The sequence below is a fragment of the Spermophilus citellus genome (assembly GCF_964194105.1).
Source record: "Spermophilus citellus genome assembly, chromosome: 10".
NCBI classification, from domain to species: Eukaryota; Metazoa; Chordata; class Mammalia; order Rodentia; family Sciuridae; genus Spermophilus; species Spermophilus citellus.
The window spans coordinates 129,187,128-129,211,743 of NC_138197.1; the positions used below are offsets into that span (position 1 = coordinate 129,187,128).

General features: G+C 49.2%; 2 protein-coding genes across 4 annotated transcripts in view; one reads left to right on the forward strand and one right to left on the reverse strand.

The window, feature by feature from the left end:
* Positions 1-14,612, forward strand: part of SGSM3 (small G protein signaling modulator 3) — a 51,062-nt gene extending 36,450 nt beyond the window's left edge. Inside the window, exon 20 of the mRNA XM_081310503.1 lies at positions 14,486-14,612. Coding sequence (XP_081166629.1) covers positions 14,486-14,588 — 103 coding nt within the window. The 3' untranslated portion in view covers positions 14,589-14,612. The remainder of the gene's footprint in view (positions 1-14,485) is intronic.
* Positions 1-24,616, reverse strand: part of MRTFA (myocardin related transcription factor A) — a 119,017-nt gene that overhangs the window by 5,796 nt on the left and 88,605 nt on the right. For all 3 annotated transcript variants that reach the window (XM_081310496.1, XM_081310495.1, XM_081310494.1), the window contains exons 3-10: positions 14,607-14,662; positions 11,151-11,226; positions 10,224-10,385; positions 5,581-5,756; positions 4,912-5,061; positions 2,452-2,702; positions 2,098-2,269; positions 119-1,138 (exon numbers count right to left, since the gene is read on the reverse strand). In XM_081310496.1, coding sequence (XP_081166622.1) covers positions 119-1,138; positions 2,098-2,269; positions 2,452-2,702; positions 4,912-5,061; positions 5,581-5,756; positions 10,224-10,385; positions 11,151-11,226; positions 14,607-14,662 — 2,063 coding nt within the window. The remainder of the gene's footprint in view (positions 1-118; positions 1,139-2,097; positions 2,270-2,451; positions 2,703-4,911; positions 5,062-5,580; positions 5,757-10,223; positions 10,386-11,150; positions 11,227-14,606; positions 14,663-24,616) is intronic.

Consider the following 24,616-nt stretch of genomic DNA (forward strand, 5'->3'; position numbering starts at 1 on the left):
CGAGAATTCTACAGCCTTTCTCAGGGGCAGCTGTCTCCCATTCCATGGTGCCAGGTTATTGTCACTTTCCCCTCCACCCCCAAGCTCTCCAAGACCTGCCCTCCTCAGCCCCAGCTACCTGGAGGGGACTCCCACTGGGCAGGCCAGGGCTGTCTGCATTCTTATTGGTCACAGTGAGGACAAGGTGGGTCCCTGTGGAGTCGGTGATGAGGGTGGGCGGGGTGACCCCCTTGAGGCCACTGCCCTGTGGGCCCAGGAGCAGCTGAGGGGTAGGGGCCACCTCCGGCTCAGGTGGCATGGCTTCCTGCTTCACCACCACAGCTGGAGGCCCCAGGGCTGGGGCACCAGTGTCTCTGTGGTTGGCAGTGGGGGCCACCAGGCCAGGGCTGAAGGGGTGAGTGGTGCCTGGGGGCTGGCGGCTCAGCTGGCAGCTGGAGAAGCTCTTCTCCTGCTTCACAGGGGTGCTGGGTAGGGCCGTGGTGGAAGCGGGAGCCAGGGTGGGCTGCTGGGCCCGCTTCTCCTGCTCCAGCTGCAGCCGGAGCAGCTCCACCAGCTGCTGCTTCTGCCGGAGCATGCGCGTCAGCTCCTCGATCTGCTTGTCCTTCTCCTGCAGCATCTGGTCCTTGTCCAGACCCTCCATCTCCGCACGCACGCCAGGGCTCAGGCAGCAGGGTGTGGTGCGGGGACCTTCCTCCTTCACAAGGATTTGCAGTGGTGAGGTCTGCAGGGTGAGCTGTGTCAGTGGCGATGTCACCATCTCACCAAAGGTGTCCCCAGGCGTGGAGTTCTCATCACCCGTACTGAGCAGTGAGCGCTCTGAGGGGGTGGGGGAGACCGGGGGTGTGGAACCCGTGCTGCCAAATTTGACCACACCATTACTGGTCACCGTCGCCACCACCACCTCAGCCGGGGCCAGGCCTGCTGCCACCAGGGCTGGCCCTGCACTCAGTCGGGCTGCTGGAAAGGCAACTACCACCTCGCCAGCCTTGGACAGGAGAGAGGTGGCAGCAGGAGCCTTGGGGGCTGCAGGGGCTGGGCTGGCTTGGTCTTGGTAGGCTCGCAGGCGCTCAATCAGCTCTGTCTTGGTGCCCGAGACGGGCAGTGACCGCAGCTTCAGCTCCTGCTTCAGCTCCGCCACCTGCAGGGATGAGAGTCAGGGTGGCCAGGGGCTGGGAAAGGAACAGAGGGATATGGACCCAGGCAGCAGGACAGACTGCTGAGATAGAGGCGCATCGACCCCAGGCTCTCCAGCAGGCCTGTGAAGCACTCTCCAGCCCTTCCCAGGGTCCTCCTTTCACCATCCTAACCACAGCAGGTGCTGGCTCAGGTGCTTCCCCCAAGCCTCCAGCATGGTGCTTGGTGCTCAGTAATACTTCACTGGATGAACTAAATTCTATAGATGAAGAGCCTGAGCCACCTGGAAAAACAATTTCAAAATCACAGAGGTAGTGATGAGTGGCTAGGCCAGGACTTAAAACTCAGGCTAAACCCCAAAACCATGCCAGCTGTCTCCATGAGCCTCATCTTGCTGGTGTCTGGGTCAGGATGCAGGAGGGACCCACCTGATCCTGGGGATAAGCTCTCCAGGGAGAATTTGGTCATGTTTTGATGGGCACTGAAGGAGCCACTTCAAGGCCCCCAGGACATGAGCTAAGTATGAACCCAGAGCAAGCTGCAGCAGAGAACAGCAGATTCAGCGGGCACTCAGGGGCAGGGGGCTGCACACCCTGGCTGCCTCTGAGACACCTGCAGCCTTGGGCACACTGCTGTCTCCCAACACCTCTGCCTGGCCCGTCCTCCCAGAGGAAGAGACCGGCTGCTCACCTGCACCGCAGAGGTGCAGGAAGACGTGAGGCATATGGCTGACTGGTGGGCTGCTGGGGGAAGTGACCTCAGGATGTTGCCATGGCCTCAGGCCCCAGGGTAGTTTCCAAGTGGCCCTGTCACTGCAGTCCAGAGCCTGGAGCCCTGTTCTGCCTCTTACAGTTGGGGTTCCTGGGCCTTGTGTCTTCTTTGTATAAAATCCAGCTCCTGTGGGAGAGGCCAGGAGGCAGGGGCTCGGGTCTGCCAGTGGAGAGGGGATGGCTTGCCACCTACCTTCATGTCGTCCAGGTTGGCTGGCAGGGCTCCTGGCTTGCCAGTCTGGGGGGTGCTGTTCTGACGTGTCAGTCCACCTGGTCCTGGAGGGCCTGATCCAGAGCCACCACTCGTGGTAGACAGGCTGCGCACTGCAGGGGCCCCGCAGCCCCCCAGAGTATCACCTGCTGGCCTGAGAAAGGAAAAGGTGGAAGTGAGCCAAGCCAGCATCACCACTGGCCTCTGCAGGCAGTGGCCCGAACCCCGGCTGCAGGTTTAGGATGGAGGACTGTGGGGCCCAGGCCCTGCAGGCAGACCAGGGAGGCCCTGTGTGGCACCCTCCAATGGGGCCCGGCCCCAGGGCGAGGGTCTCACTTGGGCGGGGCGGGCAGGATGGTCTGGTAGCTGTAGTGCTGCTGCTGCTGGTTGAGGATCTGTAGCTGCAGGAAGAGCTGCTGCTGCTGCAGGATCTTGGCATAGGAGGAGTCCATGGCAGGCGCCCCCTTGTCCTGCTTTTGGTCCGGCGGGATGTACTGATGGTACTTGAGCTTCTTCACCTTTGGCTTCAGCTCCTTGGCCTTCTTGCTGCGCTGCGACTTCTCGCTGGCAGACTTGGGTTGGCTTTGCTGAGGAAACAGGGGACACAGCGTTGGGGCTAGCTGGGGCGGGGAGACACTGCTAAGAAGGCCCCACCTGCGCACCCCCCTCCTGTTCAACTGAGCCTCTTCAACCAACAGAGCTGCGTGGCTTGTAGGTAACCTCGATTGAACACACAGGCTCAGATGTTGCTGTGCCCCCAGGCAGAGGGTGACAAGAGGAGGCAAAACCACAGCTGGTCTGTGGAGCAAGGGCCATGCCAGAGGGGGCAGGTTAGCAACTCAGGAGGCTGAGGCCAGCCTCAGCAACTTAGCCAGGCCCTAACAACTAGAAAGACTCTGTCTCAAAATAAAAAATAAAAAAAGGCTAGGACGTGGTTCAGTGGTACAGCGCTCCTGGGTTCAGTCCCACAGATGGATGGAAGGGAGGGAAGAAAGAAGGAAGGAGAAACGGGCTCAGAGAAGTCACAGAGAGAAGCTCACAGAAGGACGTACAGTGACCATCTTGATCTAGCCAGGACCTGGATCATGACCCTGTTTATATCCCAGAAGCTCCCAGCTGGCACAGCCAGAGATCCACAAGGGTCAGTGGATAGAGGCTGACCAAGAAGGGCCAGCAGGTCATGCTTGGAAGGCCTGTGCTTAGAGCAGGGAGGGCAGAGATGGAGGACAGCAAGAGTAAGCAGGGGAGAGCTGAAGGGTGTGGGGAGCCAGGAAGTGTCTGAGCAGAGGGCAACAGCAGGGTCAAGACCAAGCAGGAGCAGCTGAGGTCTCAACCAAGGTGGCAATGTAACACAAAAGGTTGGGTGGAGGTGATCCACTAAGGCATGAACACACAACATGAACAGGGCTGGGAGGAGGAGAGCACAGAGGGACCACTCATATGCAAATGTGTGGTGGTCAAAGGAAGACCACAGGGTGTCTTGAGGAGCAAACTTAAAAGAAGAGCTGGGGGTGGGAGTGGGGGGGGGGCTGTGACATCAGCAAGGGTAAGAAAGAGAGCCGAGGTTTGAGAGGGCTCTGACAGGCGTCAGCTGAAGCTGGGAGGAGAGGCGGCTGACCGCTTCTTCAGCCTGGGGTAGAAGCTGGAGCGCAGGCCAAAGGAGCTGGGGGACAGCCTCCAGAGGTGACACACAGCCATGCACCAAAAAAGGCAGGACTGGGGGTGTCTCCCTGGGAGGCAGGCAGCCTCCAGGGCCAAGCCAGGGCTCAACAAAAGCCTAAGAATGAAGACAAGGTAGCCTCCAGGATGTGTTGGCCTCTCCTGAGACTTGTGGCCAGGGGAGCTGCAGGTGGCTAGGGGTGGTCAAGCCAGGAGCAGGGTCTGTGGTGAGGATGGAGCCTAGAGAAGAGGAAAGGACAGGACAGAAAGCAGGAGAGGAAAGCAAGTTGGGGGTAGAGCCCCCTTAATCCTGGAAGTCGGGGGGTTCTGCAGGGCTGCAGGACCCAGGGTGGCCCTCCCTACTGCCGAGTTTTTCAGGAGGCTTCTGTGCATGCAAGGCCAACAGTGTCCTCCACCCTCCCTCCTTCCCTCAGGTCAGGTCTTGGAAAAAGAAAACCAACAGCAGCAGGGCCAGCCACAGGCCTGTCCTGAAGCACAGGGCTCTCTGATGCCACAGGCACTGCGGAGTGAGGAGGTAGAGTGTGGGTGCGTCTTCATGGATGAGAGTGAGAACAAGAGCCGAGGAGCCGGCCCGGCTAGCACACTGTGGTTTACAGTGGCCTGTTCCGAACCCCCCACTCAGGCTGGAGGGGAAGCCCACTGTGTTAGAGGATGAACATTTACCTGTGGTGTTTAGAACTGGGCCTCGGGAGGTGATTAGGGTCAGACAAGGTCATCTGGGTGAGTTCCTGACTAGACCCTGGTGACTTCGTCAAGAAACACCAGGACACATGTGTGCACTCTCATCTCTCACCATGCAATGCCCTGACTGCCCTGGGACTCTGCCAGCACCAAGGCCAACACCAAATGGCCTTAGACCTTCCAGTACCTGAGCTAAAAGAAACCTCTCCTCTTTATGAGGCAGCCAGTCTGCAGCAAAGGCAGTGCTCACCAGCACTGTGCCTCCGAGCAGCACCACAGGTGAGAGACCCAGAGGGTACGCCCAGACTCCCTCAGGCACCTTGGTAGAGGACATGTGCTCCACCCCTGCAGTTGTCCCCATAGCTAGAATGAGGTCACCACAGGGCTCTGAGGGGCATGGGGAAGGGGATGGTACAACTGCTAGCATAACTGTACCTTAATGAGCGTGGGAGTGGATTTGGCGGTGGGGACAGCAGTTCCATTGGTGAGGCTGGAGGGCAGCAGAGGCGGGGGAGGCAGAGGAGGCTGCTCTGACAAGAAAAGCGTTTCTCCGGAATCCGGGCCCATAGGGAGTTGAGAAAGAACCTGAAAGAGGAGGGGAAGTGAGGACATCAGCACCTCCAGGTGGAGCGTGCCCTGCCCACCTTGCCAGCAATGGGGGTGGCAGCCACCTCCTCAGACACCATCATGGCCAAAGGGCAAATGATGGGCCAAGACCAGGGGAAAAAGAACAAGCGTGACCAGCCTGGTGGGGTGGTGGCGTCTTGCTGAACCAAGTGCACTGGGGCCAGGAGGCACTGAGAAGGAGTGATTGGGGTGGGGGTGGGGGGCAGGGAGGTTGTGCGTCCACAAGAAAGGTGGCCTGCCCTGCTGGCCCTCTCTAGGGCCCAAGGTTGCTCAGGCTGCCAGAGTTGGAGGGCCACTGTCAACACCTCCCTCCTCACCACTGGAAACCCAAGCAACCAGTGCCTAGGCTACCAGGCAACACCCTTTGGCTCCCCTGTGCCAGAGCAGGAGCCACCTATGTGGCCTAGGGGACAGCTTACACTAAACAGCCCCCAGAAGTGTGGGGAAGCAGCAGTGTCTGGGAATGGGCAAGCTTACCTGAGTAGGGGACATGGAAGTGGCACTGGGCAGTGGTTCGCTGACTCGGGCCTCCAGGGGTGATGGCACTGACCCTTGGGACTCATGGCTGGCAGGCTGCTCAGGGGATAAGGCGTCACTGCTGTCCTCATCAAAGGAAGAGCTGTCTGCTACTTTCGGGTAATTCACCTGGCCCACTGAAACCAAAGCCAGAGTCAGATTCCACTGTGGTCCCCACAATAGCTGGACAGAAAGAAAGGCTGTCCCAGCAGAGGGCCTGACCCTTGACCCATGATGCAGACAAACAAAGGGAGACTGGCATCACTCTGCCTTCTTTGGTGCAAGTGAGCGTGAGGAAGGTGAGGGCCAAGAGCCTGAAACAGACTGGCAAAGGCTTTTGAGGCCCTTGTGGTACTTCCTTGGGCTGAAGGAAGCCTTAATTTTGAGCCTCTTGCTTGTAACTGTACCCTGTGTTCAGTCAAACCCTTTGCTCATCCCTCCAGCCTGCTCCACCCTGGAAGATGCAGGCTGCCTCCTGGCCTCATCCACATCCCATTGCGGGGGGTACTTTACCCTATCCTACGGCCACACAGTTCTGCCCCCCATGATCACAGCATACAATGAGGCCCTGTGTCTGTCAGTGCGGGGCCACAGAGCTCAAACAATAGCCTTCTCAGGGCTGACTCAACTCCCCAAAGGCCAAACAAATACAGGGAGCTCGGCTCTGAAGCCAGAGTGGAGGGCATCCTAGGTGGGCAGGTACCTGCAGTGAAAGAGGATCAGCAGAAGTAGGGTGGCCCCTTTAGAGGTCAGTGACCCTCAGAGACCCAGAGTCTGGCAGCAAAGGTAGCAAAAGAAACATGCTGTTGCCCATAACTGCCCTGGCTGGACCCAGGCCCACACAGCACCACAGTGTATACAGAGCTGCTGGGAAGTGGGGAAGGACAGCTCCACATGGTGCTCCTGATCCATAAGGCCCAGCGTGGGAATCTCAGACCACAAGAGGAAGGAAAGGGGGGGACAGAGGCAAGGAGGGTATTTCAAGCGTCGTGTCACAACTACCACCTCCATGCGGTTGTGGGAAGAGGTGCGTGGCAGGTCGAACTTGTCAGCTGCCCACACAGGAGGAACTAAGGCGTGGAGAAGGCAGGGTGTGGGGCCTGTCAGGCCTCGGGAGATGTGCTATGGTGGGAAGACCTCAGATGAGGAAGAGGAACAAGCCTCGATGGCTCAGGCTGGGTTTGTCTGGGCGTGGGGCTCCCAGCAACCTCTTCCTCTCCAGGGCCACGGACTGAGGCTCTCTCCTACCCTGGACCTGGGAGGACACAGCTGAGTTGCTCCTTGCTGGCCAACTGCAGTAATGGGCCAGGAGAGCAATGCCCAGGGGGCGGGAGCTTGCCGACCACCTGCGCATTGCACCAGTCATACATTTAGACTTTCACAAGCTCTCGCTTCCAGGGTGGAGATCTGCTGTGGGGCAGCAGCTGCATGGAGTCTAGCATGTGGCTATGGTGACCTGGCCCAGATAATCTGCAACTCCCATGGGACTAGTGCAACTGGAGGAAGCTGCAGGGATGCTGGGGAGGAGCAAGGCTTCGGCAGGCCAGAGCCAGGCCAGACTCTGCTGTCCTCTTTCCTGGGCCAGGCAGGCACTGGGGGCAGAGTCAGGGTCCCTGACCTCTGAAGGCTTGCTTCAGCGGCCTGGAGTGGAGCAGATGCTGTGCTGAGGAAGTGCAGAAGCCAAGGACATGCTGGGGAGAGCCCCAGGGAAGACTTCCTGGAGGAGAGAGCTTGGCTTGAATGCTAACGACCCCTGTGGGTGGCCTTCCAAAGGAAAGGCATGTGAAGGTGTGCGTGGAGGGGGACCACAGCCTCCTCTTAGCAGGCCTCCTCTCCTGTCCTCAGCCCTGCCTCTCCTACCAGAACCAAACCTCTACCTGGATGCAGGGTTCAATTTCCTCCCCTTGTTCCCCTGGAACTGCTGCCTCAGCTCCTCAGCCTCTCCTGCACCTGCTTCCTCTCAGTCCATACACCTGCTCCAGACTCCCAGCTCAACCCGGCACCTCCCTCTCGGGCATGAGCCCGTGAACAAGACACACAGCTGCTGTTGCCACCTCCTTGCCTCCTGCCCCCTCAATAGTCCAACCTGGCTTTTCTGGCAAATGCTTCCTTGTCTCAAATCATTGATGAGCCCCTCCCTGCCAGTACTCCTAAGCCAGCTGTGGTCCACCAGGCCTCCAGGCTACCGTCTGGCTGTCGCTCTGCCCAAGATGTCCCTCTGGACCTCCTCCTTTAGGCAATCTCTTGTTCAAGTTCCAGGCTGAATGCAAATGTGCTATCTTGTGTGTGTGTGTGGGGGGGAGGTGCTTCCCCAGTCACTGTCACTGTCCCCCTCCCTGAAAGCTGTCCTCTGCTAGCCCCACTGCACGGAGTGCACACATCCACTAGCTGCCAAGTGGTCTGCAGTGAGCATCACCACTACCAACAGCAGCCACCACTTTGTGGGCCTCTCCAGGCACCAAGGACCATGATGGGCCCTGTCCGTCACTTGGGATCGTGCCAACAACTCCACTAGGCAAGTAACGCAGCTGCCCCACAGGGCCATAGCCCTTCTACTATGCTGAGCTGGCATAAGAAATCACTTATTTATACACTGGTCTTCTCGTGTCAAGACTGGATTTTCTAAAAGCATAAACCCTACCACATCCATCTCCATAGTCTCAAGACTGCTCAGGCCAGGCATGTTGCTGAGTCTGGGCTGTGAAGTCCAGAACCGGCCTGGCCACCCAGAAGCCTGCAACCAGGGACTCTGAGGTGCCTGAAGAGGAAAATATTGAGATGAGGGGAGGAAACATGCAGGGAGAAAAAAAAAAAATCAGTGAACTCTAAGGGCTCCTATGTCAAATGGAGAAAGGAATATCAGGTCCAGGTGGGCCAGCATGGCAGCTGCCACTGCCACAAAGTTCAAGTAGACTGGAAAGACCACCCACCTCCAGAGAGGCAGGGAGGGGTAAGTGGGAGAAGCTGCAGATCCACCTCTGTAAAATAAATTCTTGGGTAAGATTTGATGGGCGCTGGGAGGGTGGTGGGTCCAGAGGAGATAAGGATTCCAACCCCTCCCACCAGCCCTGCCCTGGGCCTCCCTTCCATCTGGCCACTCGTCTGTATCCTTTACACCCTTCATAATAAACCAGTAAATGTAAGTACTTTTCCAAGTTCTTGAGATGTCCTAACCAATTATCAAGTTCCAGGAGGGGGGTCATGGGAACTGTGATTATAACCTGTCCATCAGAAGCACAGGTCACAATCTGGGTCTTCCAATTAGGACCTGAAGTAGGGGCAGTCTATGGGATTGAGCCCTTAACCTGTGGGACCTCACACCAGGATAGAGTGTCAGGATGGAAGTGGATCACAGGCCACCTAGTTGGTGTCCACTAAGATGCCGGATGTGTGATGAAGAGCAAGCCACCAGGACACCCTAACAGAGGAGAGAGATGGCTCTTCCTTTCCCTATGCAGAATCGAGCCTGAGCTCCTGACTGCGGCAGCAAGGCGCTGCACATCCTAGCCTTCGCCTAGACACCCTCTCTTCTAACTTCTTCTCACCCCAGGGGCTGCTCTCCCTGCCTATCCTTTCCTCCCCTGCCCTGCCTCCTCCTAGTAGCACTTCCTGCTCTTCTTCTAACCCTGAGGAGCCTGTGTCCCCTCCAGTACAGCTTCTTCCTCTGCCCTGGGTAGGAGCTCTGTGGGGACAGAGGCTGGGCTGCCCTGTGAGACTTCAGTGCTAGAGCCCAGGACACTGCTTGGGTCCCTCAGTGCTTGTTAAATGAAATATTTGAGGAAGGGGCCACACTCTGGGAAGAATTTTCACTAATAAAAATAATAAGGAACTAGGTACAGTGGCACCCACCTAGCCCCAGATCCTTGGGAGGTTGAGGCAAAAGGATCACAAGTTCTAGGCCTGTCTGGGCAACTTAATGAAATCCTATCTCAAAATTAAAAAAAAAAAAGAAAGAAAGAAAGAAAGAAAGAAAACAAGCCATGGATATAGCCTAGTGGTAGGAGTACTTGACTAGCATGCATAAAGCTCTGGGTTAAAACCCAAGGACCATAAGAATATGAAGAATAAGGAGGGAGGAGGAAAAGGAGGATGAGGAGGAGGAGGAGGAGGAGCAGCAGCAGCAGGAGCAGCAGCTGGGGTGTAGTTCAATGGCAGAGTGTTTGCTTAGCATGCTTGAGACAGCGGATTCCATCCCCAACCCTGGAAGAGAAGGAAGAGGAAGGGAAAGTGAGAGGAGAGGAACAAAGAGGAGAGAAGAGGGGAGAAGAGAAGAAAACTCAACAGTAAGGTACAGGTTGCTAATTCCTGATCTTTCTACATGTCGATCCTGGCACTTACTAAATTATCATAGGACCGAAAAGGCCCCTGAGTTCACAGACACAAAGAGTGATGGGAAGCCTCTCTGTTGCTTATCTTTGTGTGGTCCTAATCCCTGCGATACCTGACACCTGCTTCTTAGGCTCTCAGGCTCTGTGCCACCCCACCTGAGGCTACTCAGGAAGTCTGCAAGCAAGAGCCAAAAGCAGGACTCTGCCTCAGGCACTCCCTTCCCTTGTGCATCCCTGCTGCGATCATGGCGCACATGGTGGCCTGCGCCTCCTCACCAATGATGGCTTCCTTCAGGCTGGACTCAACAGGCAGGATGTTCTTCTCCACCAGCTCCATGGGCCCAGGCCTCTGTGCAATCTTTTCATTGAGGTCATCGGCTAGTCTGGCTCTCTTCAGCTTCAGCTGCTTGGCCTGGAGGGAAGGCTCAGCCGAGGTCTCTGCCCACAGGAGAGAACAGGGTGTGGGAAGAGGAAGAGAATCCCTGGTTCTGCTTTGGAAGCCCCAGTGTGCAGGAGTGGAGACCACCGGAGCAGAAAGCATTATAAAGGCATGAAGGGTGGCATGGCTTCGAGTGTCACAAGGTCAACTATAACCAGGCCAGGCCAGGCCAGGCCAGCCCAGAGGACATTCTAAGGTGGAGTTACAGACAAAGGGGCACAGATGATGCAAACACTTTGCTCTCCCTCTAACCTGGACCAGGGGGCATAATGTCTTTACCTGCAAAATGTGGGGTTCAGACTCGAAAAAGTCTTTCTGTCCCCCAAAATAAACAAATAAAAAGTGAACATATTTATGCTTTTTCCAGAAAACTCGGGGAGAAACATGGCTGGGCCAGGCAGGGCACAAGGAGCACACCCTCTTCAACTGCCCCCGTCACAGGTACTCAAGTAAGTGCCAGTGAGCAAAGCAATGAATGAAAAGAGAGAAGGCACATTCTAAAAACTGACTTTGGAGGACCGAGAGGGTCTTCCCTGGTAGAGAGAAGGATGGTGGGACAGAGGCCAAGCACCCTGACAGAACATGACTGCTTCTTGGGCACATCCAATAAGCCCGTGGCAGCCCCCACAGCACTACTGTCTGACTGTAGGAAGCCTCTGCCTGCCTCCTGCCAGCAGAGATGGGCAAGGGTAGAAGGCAGGCAGAAGAAAGCACTAGCTGAGGGGGAACACAGCAAGGGAAAGGAGCATCTCCAACCCACACACCTTCCAAAATGTGCATCCTGACCAGCTCAGACCTCTCCGGCCGGGAACGAATCTTCCGTTTCAGATAGTCCTCTGTCTACAGAGAGAACACACCAAGAAACTCTCAGGTCCAGGTCATGAACTTACGGTGTGAACAGGACCACAAAGGAAGTCCTGGCCATAGTGACTGCTGGTGGCCACCTCTGCAGCCCCCACGACCTCTACTTGGTGACTGCAGGGTTCTGAAGCACAGGGAGGCGTGGGAGGCTCAGCAGCTTCCAACTGTGCCTGCCAGGAGCACCATTCTTTAAGACCACTGGTTTCAGAGGCTGGATTTGTGATATACATATTAAAAAATTATTACTCATACTATCATAAAAGTAATATGTTCATCAAATAAAATTAAGAAACTAAAACAACAACAAAAACTTCTAAGCACCCACTGTTAGTATTTTGGGATGATTCTAGTCATTCTTTCATGTCAAAGATAAATTTGATTTTGTAGAGCTATAATCATACTGAATATAATTTTATGACCTGTTTCGAAAAAACTCAGCATTCTGTGATCTCATGAGCACTTTCAACTCATTCTGAATGACTGCCAAATCAATACTAATTTTGATACATGGTATCACAGCTCTAGTTCCTCAAAGTCCAATGTCTTCATTTCTGCATTTATTAGACTGGGTGAACTAAATCATTACCTCAACATCCACAGAGCCAACATGTGGGCTGACCTAGATCTGACTCCAGAGACTATGCTTTAACTTCCATACCAGCATTTTCAAACTACAGATTAAGACTGGTAGTGAGTCAGACCAGCATAAGACACGACAGGACCGGACAGGGTAGAATACAGTACAAAATATCAGGCACACTGTATGTATAGTAAGGGTTAAGGCTGGTCCTTGCCTTGCCCGTTTGCTGCCTTGGTGCTCTCCTGGGCCCATCCCGAGGGGCTGAGTTCTCCAAGAGATGGCTTAAGTGGCTCTGGGCTCTGGGTCTAGCACTAGCAGTGGTACTGCCTCAGCAGCTGCAGAGGATGAAAGAGCAGGAGTAGGGTTCTCCACCTCTTCACAGACTCAGAGGAGGTGCATTTTGTAAGCCACCTCAAGCTCTGAATGGTGGCCCAGGTGGAGGTGAATGCCATACTAATTACAAAAATGTCTGGAGGACCTTCCAGGTTGGTGAACTCATGTAGGTGCTGGGAGGGCAACTCAGCCCCTTCCCACATACCTATGCATCTCTTCCAACAACAGTAAACGTATTAATAATGCCAAATGACTGAAGCCTGCCTACCTAGAAGCTACTTAGGACTGGGTTAAAAGGAACAAGGTTCCTGATGGGAAAGGAAAGAACCAGTTTGTCTTAGATGCAGAATGTAAAGACAAAGACTTGGCAGCTGATACCATGAAAAAAACTCATGACCACTGGAGAGCATTGAGTGGCTGAGCAACTGATGAAAAAGGAATCACTCACGAGAGGTGAACAGTGTATCAACCCCTCCCGCTGTGACCTGACACTGCTACAGCCACCAGACATGCCTCATAGCCACCACCCTGCACAAGAGCCACAGATGTGGTAAGGGTGCTGCCACTTAAAGAATGCATGGAACCCTATAGCCGGACACAATGGCACACTCCTGTAATCCCAGAAGCTCAGGAGGCTGAGGCAGGAGGATCTCAAGTTCAAAGCCAGCCTCAGCAAAAGCAAGGCACTAAGCCACTCAGTGAGACCATGTCTCTAAGTAAAATACAAAATAGGACTGGGGGTGTGGCACAGTGGTCAAGTGCCCCTGAGGTTCAATCCCTGGTACCAAAAAAAAAAAAAAAAAAAAAAAAAGCATGGAACACAGGCTGACAGTACTCAACATCTTATTCAAATGCAAAAGTGGCAGGTTTCAAAGCTTTGAGTTGTTAGAACTTATTAAAGCAAGTTCTGCTGTAACCAATCCAATAGACTCATTTTTTATATCTCAACTAAGATAATTTTTAGTATATGCTTAAATATAAAAGCAATTATTGTAATCTGGAAATCATTTGTGAACAGATGTGCAAGATAAGCACATATTGAATGAACAGTTTACATATATTAGGAAATAAAATTACTTTGCTAAAAAAAAATTTGGAATCTACAGAACAAGGTTTGTGTGAGCTTTGCAATACTAGATGGATAATGTGGCTAACCTCCCTTGGCTGCATCTATGAAATAAGGGTAATAGCAAGGGGATGTTGTGCGTGCTGTGATCCCAAGAGGCAGTGAGAGGAGGATCACAAATTTGAGGCCAGCCTGAACAATTTAGCAAGACCCTGTCTCAAAATAAAAGAGAAAAGGGCTGCGTGCAGCTGAGTGGGGAAAAACAGAAGAGGACAAAGGCATGTGATCCATAGAGCTGATGTGAAGACGAACAATAAACGGGTTTAACCTCACGTACAGAAGCGCTTGATAGGACAGCAGCCGTCCTAATCAGTGTGTGTCCACCCTACACAGAGCTGTTCGCTGGGGGCGGGGCGGGGGTGCACACAGGCAAACCTTCTGACCCTTTCTCCCCAGTGGACCCTCCACTGCTCCCACAAACAGTACAGTTTGTTACTGCTTTGGTTCCCAACACCCACGACCTCATTATTTCTATTCACTAAGAATTAATCATAATTTTCTAAGGTAAAAAATAGTTTTAATCTTAGGGGCAAATATTTCAGACTCTAAGAGAGGTGTGGTTCTCCCCATAGGAAGAAGGGTCTCTTTCCTTGACTTAATGTAAAAGAAAAAAGTAAAAGGAGTGGGATGGGAAGCACATTCTGGTGACTTCCCCATCTCTGCCCACACTGGGTAGGAGGATATTCCCCAGGGGCTGCTGGGGAACTGAAACTGAAGGGGACAGGGACACAAGTGAGGTGCTACAGCAGGAAACCTAGGCTCTGAGCCACCTGCTTCTGCTTTTCAAAGGGTGCAAATAGACACTGGCTGCTCTGGGGCAGGCAGAGACCAGGGAGGCTTCCTTGGGGCATCTGTCCTGCAAGGGTGGGGCAGTGCATCCTGGACATAGGAGGTTGTTCTGTGACTATACTGGTGTCTATAATCCATAAACAGTTCAAAACTAAAGATGGGAAAACTAGAGGTGTCCAGAGCCAGGTCAGGAAGGGAGGCTTGGGTGATCATCCCATACCCTCATCCCATACACTGAAGGAGAGCCTCAGTCTGACCATATTCCATAGGACCACTGTAGGAAGCAGTGGGGGAGGGACAAAGTAGGAAAGCAGAAGCCTCTGGGTCGAGCTGTGAGGCAAGGGTTGACCCAAAGGAAATGTAACCAGCAATGCAACGAGCACCAACAACACGCTTTTTTTTTTTTTCAGAGTAGAAATTAGAAGTTTATTAAAGGACAGCAGAAAAGACTTCTCCTGGAGGAAGAAGGGGACCCAAGAGGTGGAATCCAACAACATGCTTTCAAGGTGCTAGGGAAGAAGGATGCCTTACCCTGGCCCGCTCCAAGCTCCTTCTCTGCTCATGAAACGCAGCTGGACTTTTCAAAGCTGTTGAAAGAAGAGCCAGAGAAGAATTACTTTTCGTGAAGCATCACATTAAGTACTACAGTTTTCAGTGGAGAGGGCATCTGACATTCAAGTTAATTTTAGCAGTGCCATAACACAGCTGGAGTAAAGAAGAAGCAATACCTGAGCAAGCAGGAGCCTTTATGGCCTAGCTATGGCCTGACTGTTAAGGCTCCTTTATAATTCCTATCAGGAGCAGTCACTGCTACCTACACTTAGGCTCCATAATGTGCACAGCACCTACAGCCAAGCCCACCTGGGCCTCACCTCACTCTCAGGACCTACACAGGGCAGGGTGCATCTACATGCCAGGCCCACCTTCAGCCTCATCAGGAACCACTGAATGGATAAACGGGTTTCAATGGATAGTTGAACAAAAAAGGTCTCTTCTTAGATGCTACTTCCTTCTTCACTTCAGCTGGCATTAGTAGTGCTGCTAAAGCTAATTTGAACATCATCCCTAAGGACTAAAGGAACTTCCCAGCCGTCACAAGGCTTACCCTTGTGAAGCACACACACCACCGGCAGCTGATAAGAAGGGTGTGGCTCTAGCTCTATTCTGGGGACACCACCAAGTGGACCACAGCTCCCACCTCCAGCCCACACACTTAGGGGACAAGTCCAAACAAAGCCCCTCTACAAACACCTTGCTGTGAATGGAGGACCCGCCTCCTTTTGTCGAGAATTTTACTCTAAGGGGACAAATAATGATTTAAGACACTGCGGAAGAAGGCAAGGCCTGACTCACTTCAAGCAGGGAACAATGGCAATAAGAGAGAAATTTACAAGACTGTGGTCAGTTTCACTTCTGCTGACCTAGGATTTCTGAACAGCTGTGAAACTGTGCGCAGAGATAACTTTATAGGCTGTTGGCTGTGGTGGGAGTGCAGGGGTAATGAGACGCTAAAAGTAGCAAGAGCACAGATAGGACCCCATCCTGCCTGGGCCTCTGTGCTTCCTCCCCTTCCTCCCCTTCTTCCCTGGAGGTTGGGCCTCAGCAACAGCAGTCCCAGAAGAAAGCCTCAAATGTCCCAGCAGGATTTATTTAAAAATTTTTAAAAAATATATCTTAGGATAAAAAAGAAACTAGTTTTCAAAGTTCTCCTAAGAGTCTTTTCTACCCTCTAACAGCAGGTGGAGCTCTAGGCCTAGCAAATAAATTTGGAAAAGCCAGCCCCATGATTCCTTCCCCAACCACAGGTCAGGTTGCTCCCTGCCCAGGCTCTACTGAGTAAAGATGGAGCCCTAGTGTGCTGGAACCTGTGCTATGTATGATGAATGTGCGCACCTGGCCCTGAGAGCTCAGCATATGGACAGATTTGGTCAAGGAAAAAACTTCCAGTATGTGCTGCCCCGTCCCAGATTCCTCCTTTGCCTCATTCTCCAGAGCACTCATCACAGTCTTTTTTGGTTTTTGGTACCAGGGAGATTGAACTCAGGCACTTGACCACTAAGCCACATCCTCAGCCCCATTTTGTATTTTACTTAGAGACAGGGTCTGACTGAGTTGCTTAGCACCTCGCTGATGCTGAGGCTTACTTTGAACTAGCGACCTGTCTCAGCCTTCGAAGCCACAGGGATCACAGGCATGCGCCACCCCACCTGGCTCATCATGGTCTTAGAGTAGTTTCACATATGTTCTTATTGTTTGTAACACTGTTACCATAAGCCCCACAGAAGCACAGCAGGGTTCTTCCTAATTTTTTCATTTCTCACAGAATCCACAGTACCTAGAATAGTAGGCACTCGATGAATTAAACAATATTTTGTAAGGCCAGTGACAGAATACCAAGAGGAGTCTGCCGCACAGCTTGAAACTGTCATTAACAGGAGGAATTCTGACTCTCACCTCTGCTCAAAACTTCACAAAAGCCAGCCACTGTGGCGCATGCCTGTGATCCCAGTGGCTCAGGAGGCTGAGGCAGGAGAATCACAAGTTCAAAGCCAGCCTCAACAAAAGCGAGGCACTAAACTCAAGTGAGATACTGTCTCTAAATAAAACACAAAATACGCTGGGGATGTGGCTCAGTGGTAAGCGCCCCTAGGTTCAATCTCTGGTACAAAAAAAAAAAAAAAAAAAGAAAAGAAAAAAGAAAAGCTTCACAAAGGTCCTGGAGAGCAAGTCATGGATGTTGTGTCAATCCTGGGTTCTACCAAATACGACTGGTGTGACTGCTTTCTGGGCCTCATTTTCTCCTAGAGAGTAAGAATCTGCCCACTTCTCTAGGTTGGTTTCTTATTCAAAAAATAGAAAAGATCTGGATACAGTGGCGCATGCCAATAACCCCAATGGCTCAGGAGGGTGAGGCAGCAGAGTCAAAGCCAGCAATGGCAAGGCGCTGAACAATTCAGTGAGACCCCGTCTCTAAATAAAATACAAAATAGGACTGAGGATGTGGCTCAGTGGTTGAGTGGACCCAAGTTCAATCCCTAGTAAACGCTTCCCCCATCAAAAGAAAAAAAAAAAGTAGAGAAGAAATAAATCTGCTTGACAGGGGTGGGGGCAAGGTGGTCAATTAGATGTTCTAGTTAGATGTGGATCTGAACTCAGGCAATGTGAGGCCAGCTTGACCACGGTACTGAGCACAGGTGAAGAAAGACTCAGAAAGGGGGTTCAGGGACCCACTAGGGGATCCCAGGACTTTCAGGCATCAAAAGGCATAATTTAAAACTTGGGCTTACCATGGAGCAGCCCTGACTGAGCCTGATATTAGGTGATGACTGAGAAGCGGGTGAGAAGCTGAAGGAACTCATTAGCTAGATAAGGTCTGGTCAGGAGAGCCAAAAATGAAGACCAAGGAAAGAATTCAAGATAATAATGAATAATTCTAAATGGTAGGCTGATTTTTATAATAACTTTATAATCTCATTTAATTCAACATTATGCGTGATGAATCCAACAGGATTTGAACTATAGCTCACTGTCAGGCCATTCTTCAAGGGGTGGGCCTAACCCGGGTCCAGTTTTGTCTTTGCTTTCTCCCCGTCTAAACCTGACAACATTGGTTCCTCTCGGTCCCCACGCAGTCCAGCTCAGTGTGTGCTCCTCTTTCCCCATTTTTAATTCTTTCAGCATTTCAATAGCCACTTCTGCCATTTGGAAGGAGGAGGGAGCAAAGTCCCCCTCTTTCTGTGGGCTTTTCTCCAGACATCTGACTAGGAGCTTCCCAGGTTCACCTGGAGAGACTGGAGCTGGGAGAGCAAGTGCTCCTGACCCACTGGGTTTGAAACTGGGGGCAACTCCTGTGTGTGTCCAGCCAGCTCTGTTACAGCCACATTCTAAAGTGTGGCCTGGTGATGGAGATGTATGATGATCTGGGTAAAGCTCTGGGCTTCTTGACATAGGAGCAAGTGACAAGGGTGAGTGAAAATAGCCCAAGCTTCCATCTAAGTAGAGTAAGGAAGGAGAGCAAAGCACAATAGGGTTTAAATTTTAGGGTTCTGCTAGGTGTGAAAAAATGAAAAGCCTCAACAGCCAACCCAGAACCGTGTGTCCCACAGGAAGGCCTGCATCCATCTGGACTCCACACCTTCCTCCTCGTGGCCTCAACAGCTGTGCACAGAAGAATGAGAATATCACTCATTCAAGACCTCATTCTCCCAGGAACCCCGAGACGTCAGTTCTGAAAAGGGAAGACCGATGCAAACACAGGGCTGTACACACTACACATTTCTGGTGTCCAAAGGCAGTTCCTGGTTGCCTTTTCCTACCCTTGGTGGCTGGTTCCACTGGAGGCCTTGTACTGCTTTGTGTGAACAAAGAGAAATGTACAGCACATGCTAGAAGGAAAAAAAACAAGCTCTCCATAGAAATCGAATGAACGGAAGTGGCCAAGAGGAGCACTCTTGATCATGGTTCAGTTCTAGATGTGGGCCCAGTCACCAATTAATATTCTGGGCATCCTCCCCAGCCCCTGACATGTTTGCTGCCTTAACTGAGGTCCTTTGTGATTTAAAGAAATAAAAAGAAGGAAACTGACCATCTTCTTTTTCTTTCTTTTCTTCTTCTTCTTCTTTTTTTTTTTTTTTGGTAGTACTGCAGATTAAACTGTGGGACACCCCTTTACCATTAAGCTACACGACTATAGCCCTTTTAATTTTTATTTTTATTTATTATTTTTTATTTTTTTAGTTGTAGTTGGACACCTTTATCCATTTATTATTATTATTTTTTTAATGTGGTATTAAGGATCGAACCCAGGTCCTCGCACATGTTAGGTGAGCACTGTACCACTGAGCCACAAACCCAGCCCTATTTATTTAATATATTTTAGACATTGATGGACCTTTATTTTTTATTCATTTATTTATATGTGATGCTGAGAATCGAACCCAGTGCCTCACACTTGCTAGGCAAGCGCTCTACCACTAAGCTACAACCCCAGCCCCTTAATTTTTATTTTTAAATAGGGTCTTGCTAAATTTCTCAGGCTGGCCTTGAACTTGTGGTCCTCCTGCCTCAGCCTCCTCAGTCACTGAGATTACATGCATGTGCTGGGCCTCCATTTTAGAATATATGGGCAACCGCTGCCAGGAGGGACTCAGTGCTGAGCTAAAAGGATGCCCACAAGGCTTCGTGCTCACAGAGTGGGCCCTGAGCCAGTCAGCCTTGATTTAACCTCATGTGAAGAGTAAACAAGAAGGTCTTTTTTTTTTTTTTTAAGAGAGTGAGAGAGGAGAGAGAGTGAGAGAGAATTTTTTTAATTTTTTTTTTTTTTTTTAGTTCTCGGCGGACACAACATCTTTGTTTGTATGTGGTGCTGAGGATCGAACCCGGGACGCACGCATGCCAGGCGAGCGCGCTACCACTTGAGCCACATCCCCAGCCCATAAACAAGAAGGTCTTTAGGAATCAACTTATTAGCAAGTATAGGACATGAACTAATACTCCCCACTCCCCAGCTCTAGTTTTACTTAAACATGTAGGCAAGTAAGTTTCTCGTATCCACAAAGCAGCTCTGAGAATGGTTCTCATCAATGACAGCAATAAACCCTCAAGTCCCATTTCCTCATCATTATCATTAAGGAATATGTATTAGGTATCCAGTTCTGAATGTTGTTCTATTAGGCACTGACAATCATAAAAAACTAAGGTTCTCATCCTTGATAAAGTAACATGCCAAAAGCACACAAACAACTCCATATTCAGAGGAACTCAAAGCCGAGAACATCAGAGTTAGCAAGGTCCTTAGGGTGCCACTGTGCAGAGAAGCCCAGCTCTTAGGCAGGCCACTGTGGAAGCAGGGAGCACATACAAAGCACAGCAGCAGGGCTATGCAAGGGGGGATAACACCTAACTAACCAGGTGGGACACAGCCAACAAACAAGTGAGCAAGCACTGCACCAGCTGCTGAGGATGAGGATCCACCAAAGGCCCAACTCGTGGTTCAACACACCTCTCACACCATTGGACAGATCCTCCAAACAAAAGTTGAATAAAGAAACTATTGACCTCAATATCACAATCAATAACCTAGACTTAACTGACATATATAGAATATATCAACCATCATCAAGTGGATATACTTTTTTCTCAGCAGCACATGGAACCTTCTCAAAAATAGATCATATATTATGCCATAGGGCAACCCTCAGTAAATATAAAGGGGTTGAGATAATACCATGCACTTTATCAGATCATAATGGAATGAAACTGGAAATCAATGATAAAAGAAGGAAGGAAAAATCCTACATCACATGGACAATGAACAATACGTTACTGAATGATCAATGGGTTACAGAAGACATAAAGGAGGAAATCAAAAAATTCTTAGAGATAAATGAAAATACACACACAACATATCGGAATCTATGGGACACAATGAAAGCAGTTTTAAGAGGGAAATTCATCACCTGGAGGTCATTCCTCAAAAAAAGGAAAAACCAACAAATAAATGAGCTCACACTTCATCTCAAAGCCCTAGAAAAGGAAGAGCAAAACAACAGCAAATGTAGCAGAAGGCAAGAATTAATTAAAATGAGAGCAGAAATCAATGAAATTGAAACAAAAGAAACTATTGAAAAAATTAACAAAACAAAAAGTTGGTTCTTTGAAAAAATAAATAAGATCGACAGACCCCTAGCCATACTAACGAAGAGAAGGAGAGAGAGAACTCAAATTACTAACATACGGGATGAAAAAGGCAATATTACAACAGACGCTTCAGAAATACAGAAAACAATTAGAAATTATTTTGAAAACCTATATTCCAATAAAATAGAAGATAGTGAAGACATCGATAAATTCCTTAAGTCATATGATTTGCCCAGACTGAGTCAGGAGGAAACTCACAACTTAAACAGACCAATATCAATAGATGAAATAGAAGAAGCAATCAAAAGACTTCCAACCAAGAAAAGCCCAGGACCGGATGGATATACAGCGGAGTTCTACAAAACCTTTAAAGAAGAATTAATACCAATACTTTTCAAGTTATTTCAGGAAATAGAAAAAGAGGGAACTCTTCCAAATTCATTCTATGAGGCCAACATCACCCTGATTCCGAAACCAGACAAAGACACCTCAAAGAAAGAAAACTACAGACCAATATCTCTAATGAACCTAGATGCAAAAATCCTCAATAAAATTCTGGTGAATCGGATACAAAGGCACATCAAAAAAATTGTGCACCATGATCAAGTAGGATTCATCCCTGGGATGCAAGGATGGTTCAATATACGGAAATCAATAAATGTTATTCACCACATCAATAGACTTAAAGATAAGAACCATATGATCATCTCGATAGACGCAGAAAAAGCATTTGACAAAGTACAGCATCCTTTTATGTTCAAAACATTAGAAAAACTAGGGATAACAGGAACTTACCTCGACATTGTAAAAGCTATCTATGCTAAGCCTCAGGCTAGCATCATTCTGAATGGAGAAAAATTGAAGGCATTCCCTCTAAAATCTGGAACAAGACAGGGATGCCCCCTATCACCACTTCTATTCAATATAGTTCTCGAAACACTGGCCAGAGCAATTAGACAGACGAAAGAAATTAAAGGCATAAAAATAGGAAAAGAAGAACTTAAATTATCACTATTTGCGGATGACATGATTCTATACCTAGAAGACCCAAAAGGGTCTACAAAAAAACTACTAGAACTAATAAATGAATTCAGCAAAGTGGCAGGATATAAAATCAACACACATAAATCAAAGGCATTTCTGTATATCAGCGACAAAACTTCTGAAACGGAAATGAGGAAAAACACTCCATTCACAATATACTCAAAAAAAAAAAAAAATACTTGGGAATCAACCTAACAAAAGAGGTGAAAGACCTATACAATGAAAACTACAGAACCCTAAAAAAAGAAATAGGAGAGGATCTTAGAAGATGGAAAAATATACCTTGTTCATGGATAGGCAGAACTAACATCATCAAAATGGCGATATTACCAAAAGTTCTCTATAGGTTTAATGCAATGCCAATCAAAATCCCAATGGCATTTCTTGTAGAAATAGATAAAGCAATCGTGAAATTCATATGGAAAAATAAAAGACCCAGAATAGCAAAAACAATTCTAAGCAGGAAGTGTGAATCAGGTGGTATAGCGATACCAGATTTCAAACTATATTACAGAGCAATAGTAATAAAAACAGCATGGTACTGGTACCAGAACAGGCGGGTGGACCAATGGTACAGAATAGAGGACACAGAGACTAATCCACAAAGCTACAACTATCTTATATTTGATAAAGGAGCTAAAAACATGCAATGGAGAAAGGATAGCATCTTCAACAAATGGTGTTGGGAAAACTGGAAATCCATATGCAACAAAATGAAACTGAATCCCCTCCTCTCGCCATGCACAAAAGTCAACTCAAAGTGGATAAAGGAGCTAGATATCAAATCAGAGACTCTCCGTCTGATAGAAGAAAAAGTTGGCTCCGATCTACAGATTGTGGGGACGGGCTCAAAATTCCTTAATAGGACACCCATAGCACAAGAGTTAATAACAAGAATCAACAAATGGGACTTTCTTAAACTGAAAAGTTTTTTCTCAGCAAGAGAAACAATAAGAGAGGTAAATAGGGAGCCTACATCCTGGGAACAAATTTTTACTCCTCACACTTCAGATAGAGCCCTAATATCCAGAGTATACAAAGAACTCAAAAAATTAGACAATAAGAAAACAAACAACCCAAGTGAGAGTTAAGGGAAATTGCATGGAATTGGAAGGTGAGCCTCAGGGTTATACACAATTACATATAAGAGGAAAGGAGGAGTAGGAGAAAAATTATATAAGTGGAAGAAACGATTTATAGTAGAGGGGATGGAGAGAGAGAAGGGGAGGGGAGGGGAGGGGAGGGGAGGGGAGGGGAGGGGAGGGGAGGGGTGAGGGGACAGTGGAGAATGGGATAGACAGCAGAATACATCAGTCACTAGAAAGGCAATTTGTAAATCAATGGAAATGTAACTGATGTGACACAGCAATCTGTATACGGGGTAAAAATGGGAGTTCATAACCCACTTGAATCAATCTGTGAAATATGGTATATTAAGAACTATGTAATGTTTTGAACAACCAACAATAAAATAATTTAAAAAAAAAAACCCAATCAACAAATGGGCCAAGGACATGAACAAACACTTCACAGAGGAGGACATACAATCAATCAACAAGTACATGAAAAAATTCTCACCATCTCTAGCAGTCAAGGAAACGCAAATCAAAACCACCCTAAGATACCACCTCACCCCAGTAAGATTGGCAGCCATGATGAAGTCAAACAACAACGAGTGCTGGCGAGGATGTGGGGAAAAGGGTACTCTTGTACACTGCTGGTGGGACTGCAAACGGGTGCGGCCAATTTGGAAAGCAGTATGGAGATTCCTGGGAAAGCTGGGAATGGAACCACCATTTGACCCAGCTATTGCCCTTCTCGGACTATTTCCTGAAGACCTTAAAAGAGCACACTACAGGGATACTGCCACATCGATGTTCATAGCAGCACAATTCACAATTGTTAGACTGTGGAATCAACCCAGATGCCCTTCAATAGATGAATGGATAAAAAAAATGTGGCATTTATACACCATGGAGTATTACACAGCACTAAAAAATGACAAAATCACGGAATTTGCAGGGAAATGGATGGCACTAGAGCAGATTATGCTTAGTGAAGCTAGCCAATCCCTAAAAAACAAATACCAAATGTCTTCTTTGATATAATGAGAGCAACTAAGAACAGAACAGGGAGGAAGAGCAGGAAGAAAAGATTAACATTAAACAGAGACATGAGGCGGGAGGGAAAGGGAGAAAAAAAGGGAAATCACATGGAAATGGAGGGAGACCCTCATTGTTATACAAAATTACATATAAGAGGTTATGAGGGGAATGGGATAACAAACATGGAGGGAAATGAATTACAGTAGATGGGGTAGAGAGAAGATGGGAGGGGAGGGGAGGGGGGATAGTAGAGGATAGGAAAGGTAGCAGAATACAACAGTCACTAATATGGCAGTATGTAAAAATGTGATGTGTAACCGATGTGATTCTGCAATCTGTCTGTATTTGGGGTAAAAAATGGGAGTTCATAACCCACTTGATTCTAATGTATGAAATATGATTTGTCAAGAGCTTTGTAATGTTGTGAACATCCAATAAAAAAAAAGATGCTATAAAGGAAAAATCAAGGGAGAGATATGAATTACAGTAGATGGGGTAGAGAGAAGATGGGAGGGGAGGGGAGGGGGGATAGTAGAGGATAGGAAAGACAGCAGAATACAACAGTCACTAGTATGGCAATATGTAAAAACGTGGATGTGTAACCAATGTGATTCTGCAATCTGTATACGGGGTAAAAATGGGAGTTCATAACCCACTTGAATCAAATGGATGAAATATGATATGTCAAGAGCTTTGTAATGTTTTGAACAACCAATAAAAAAAAAAAAAAGATGCTATAAAGGATAAAGAGGC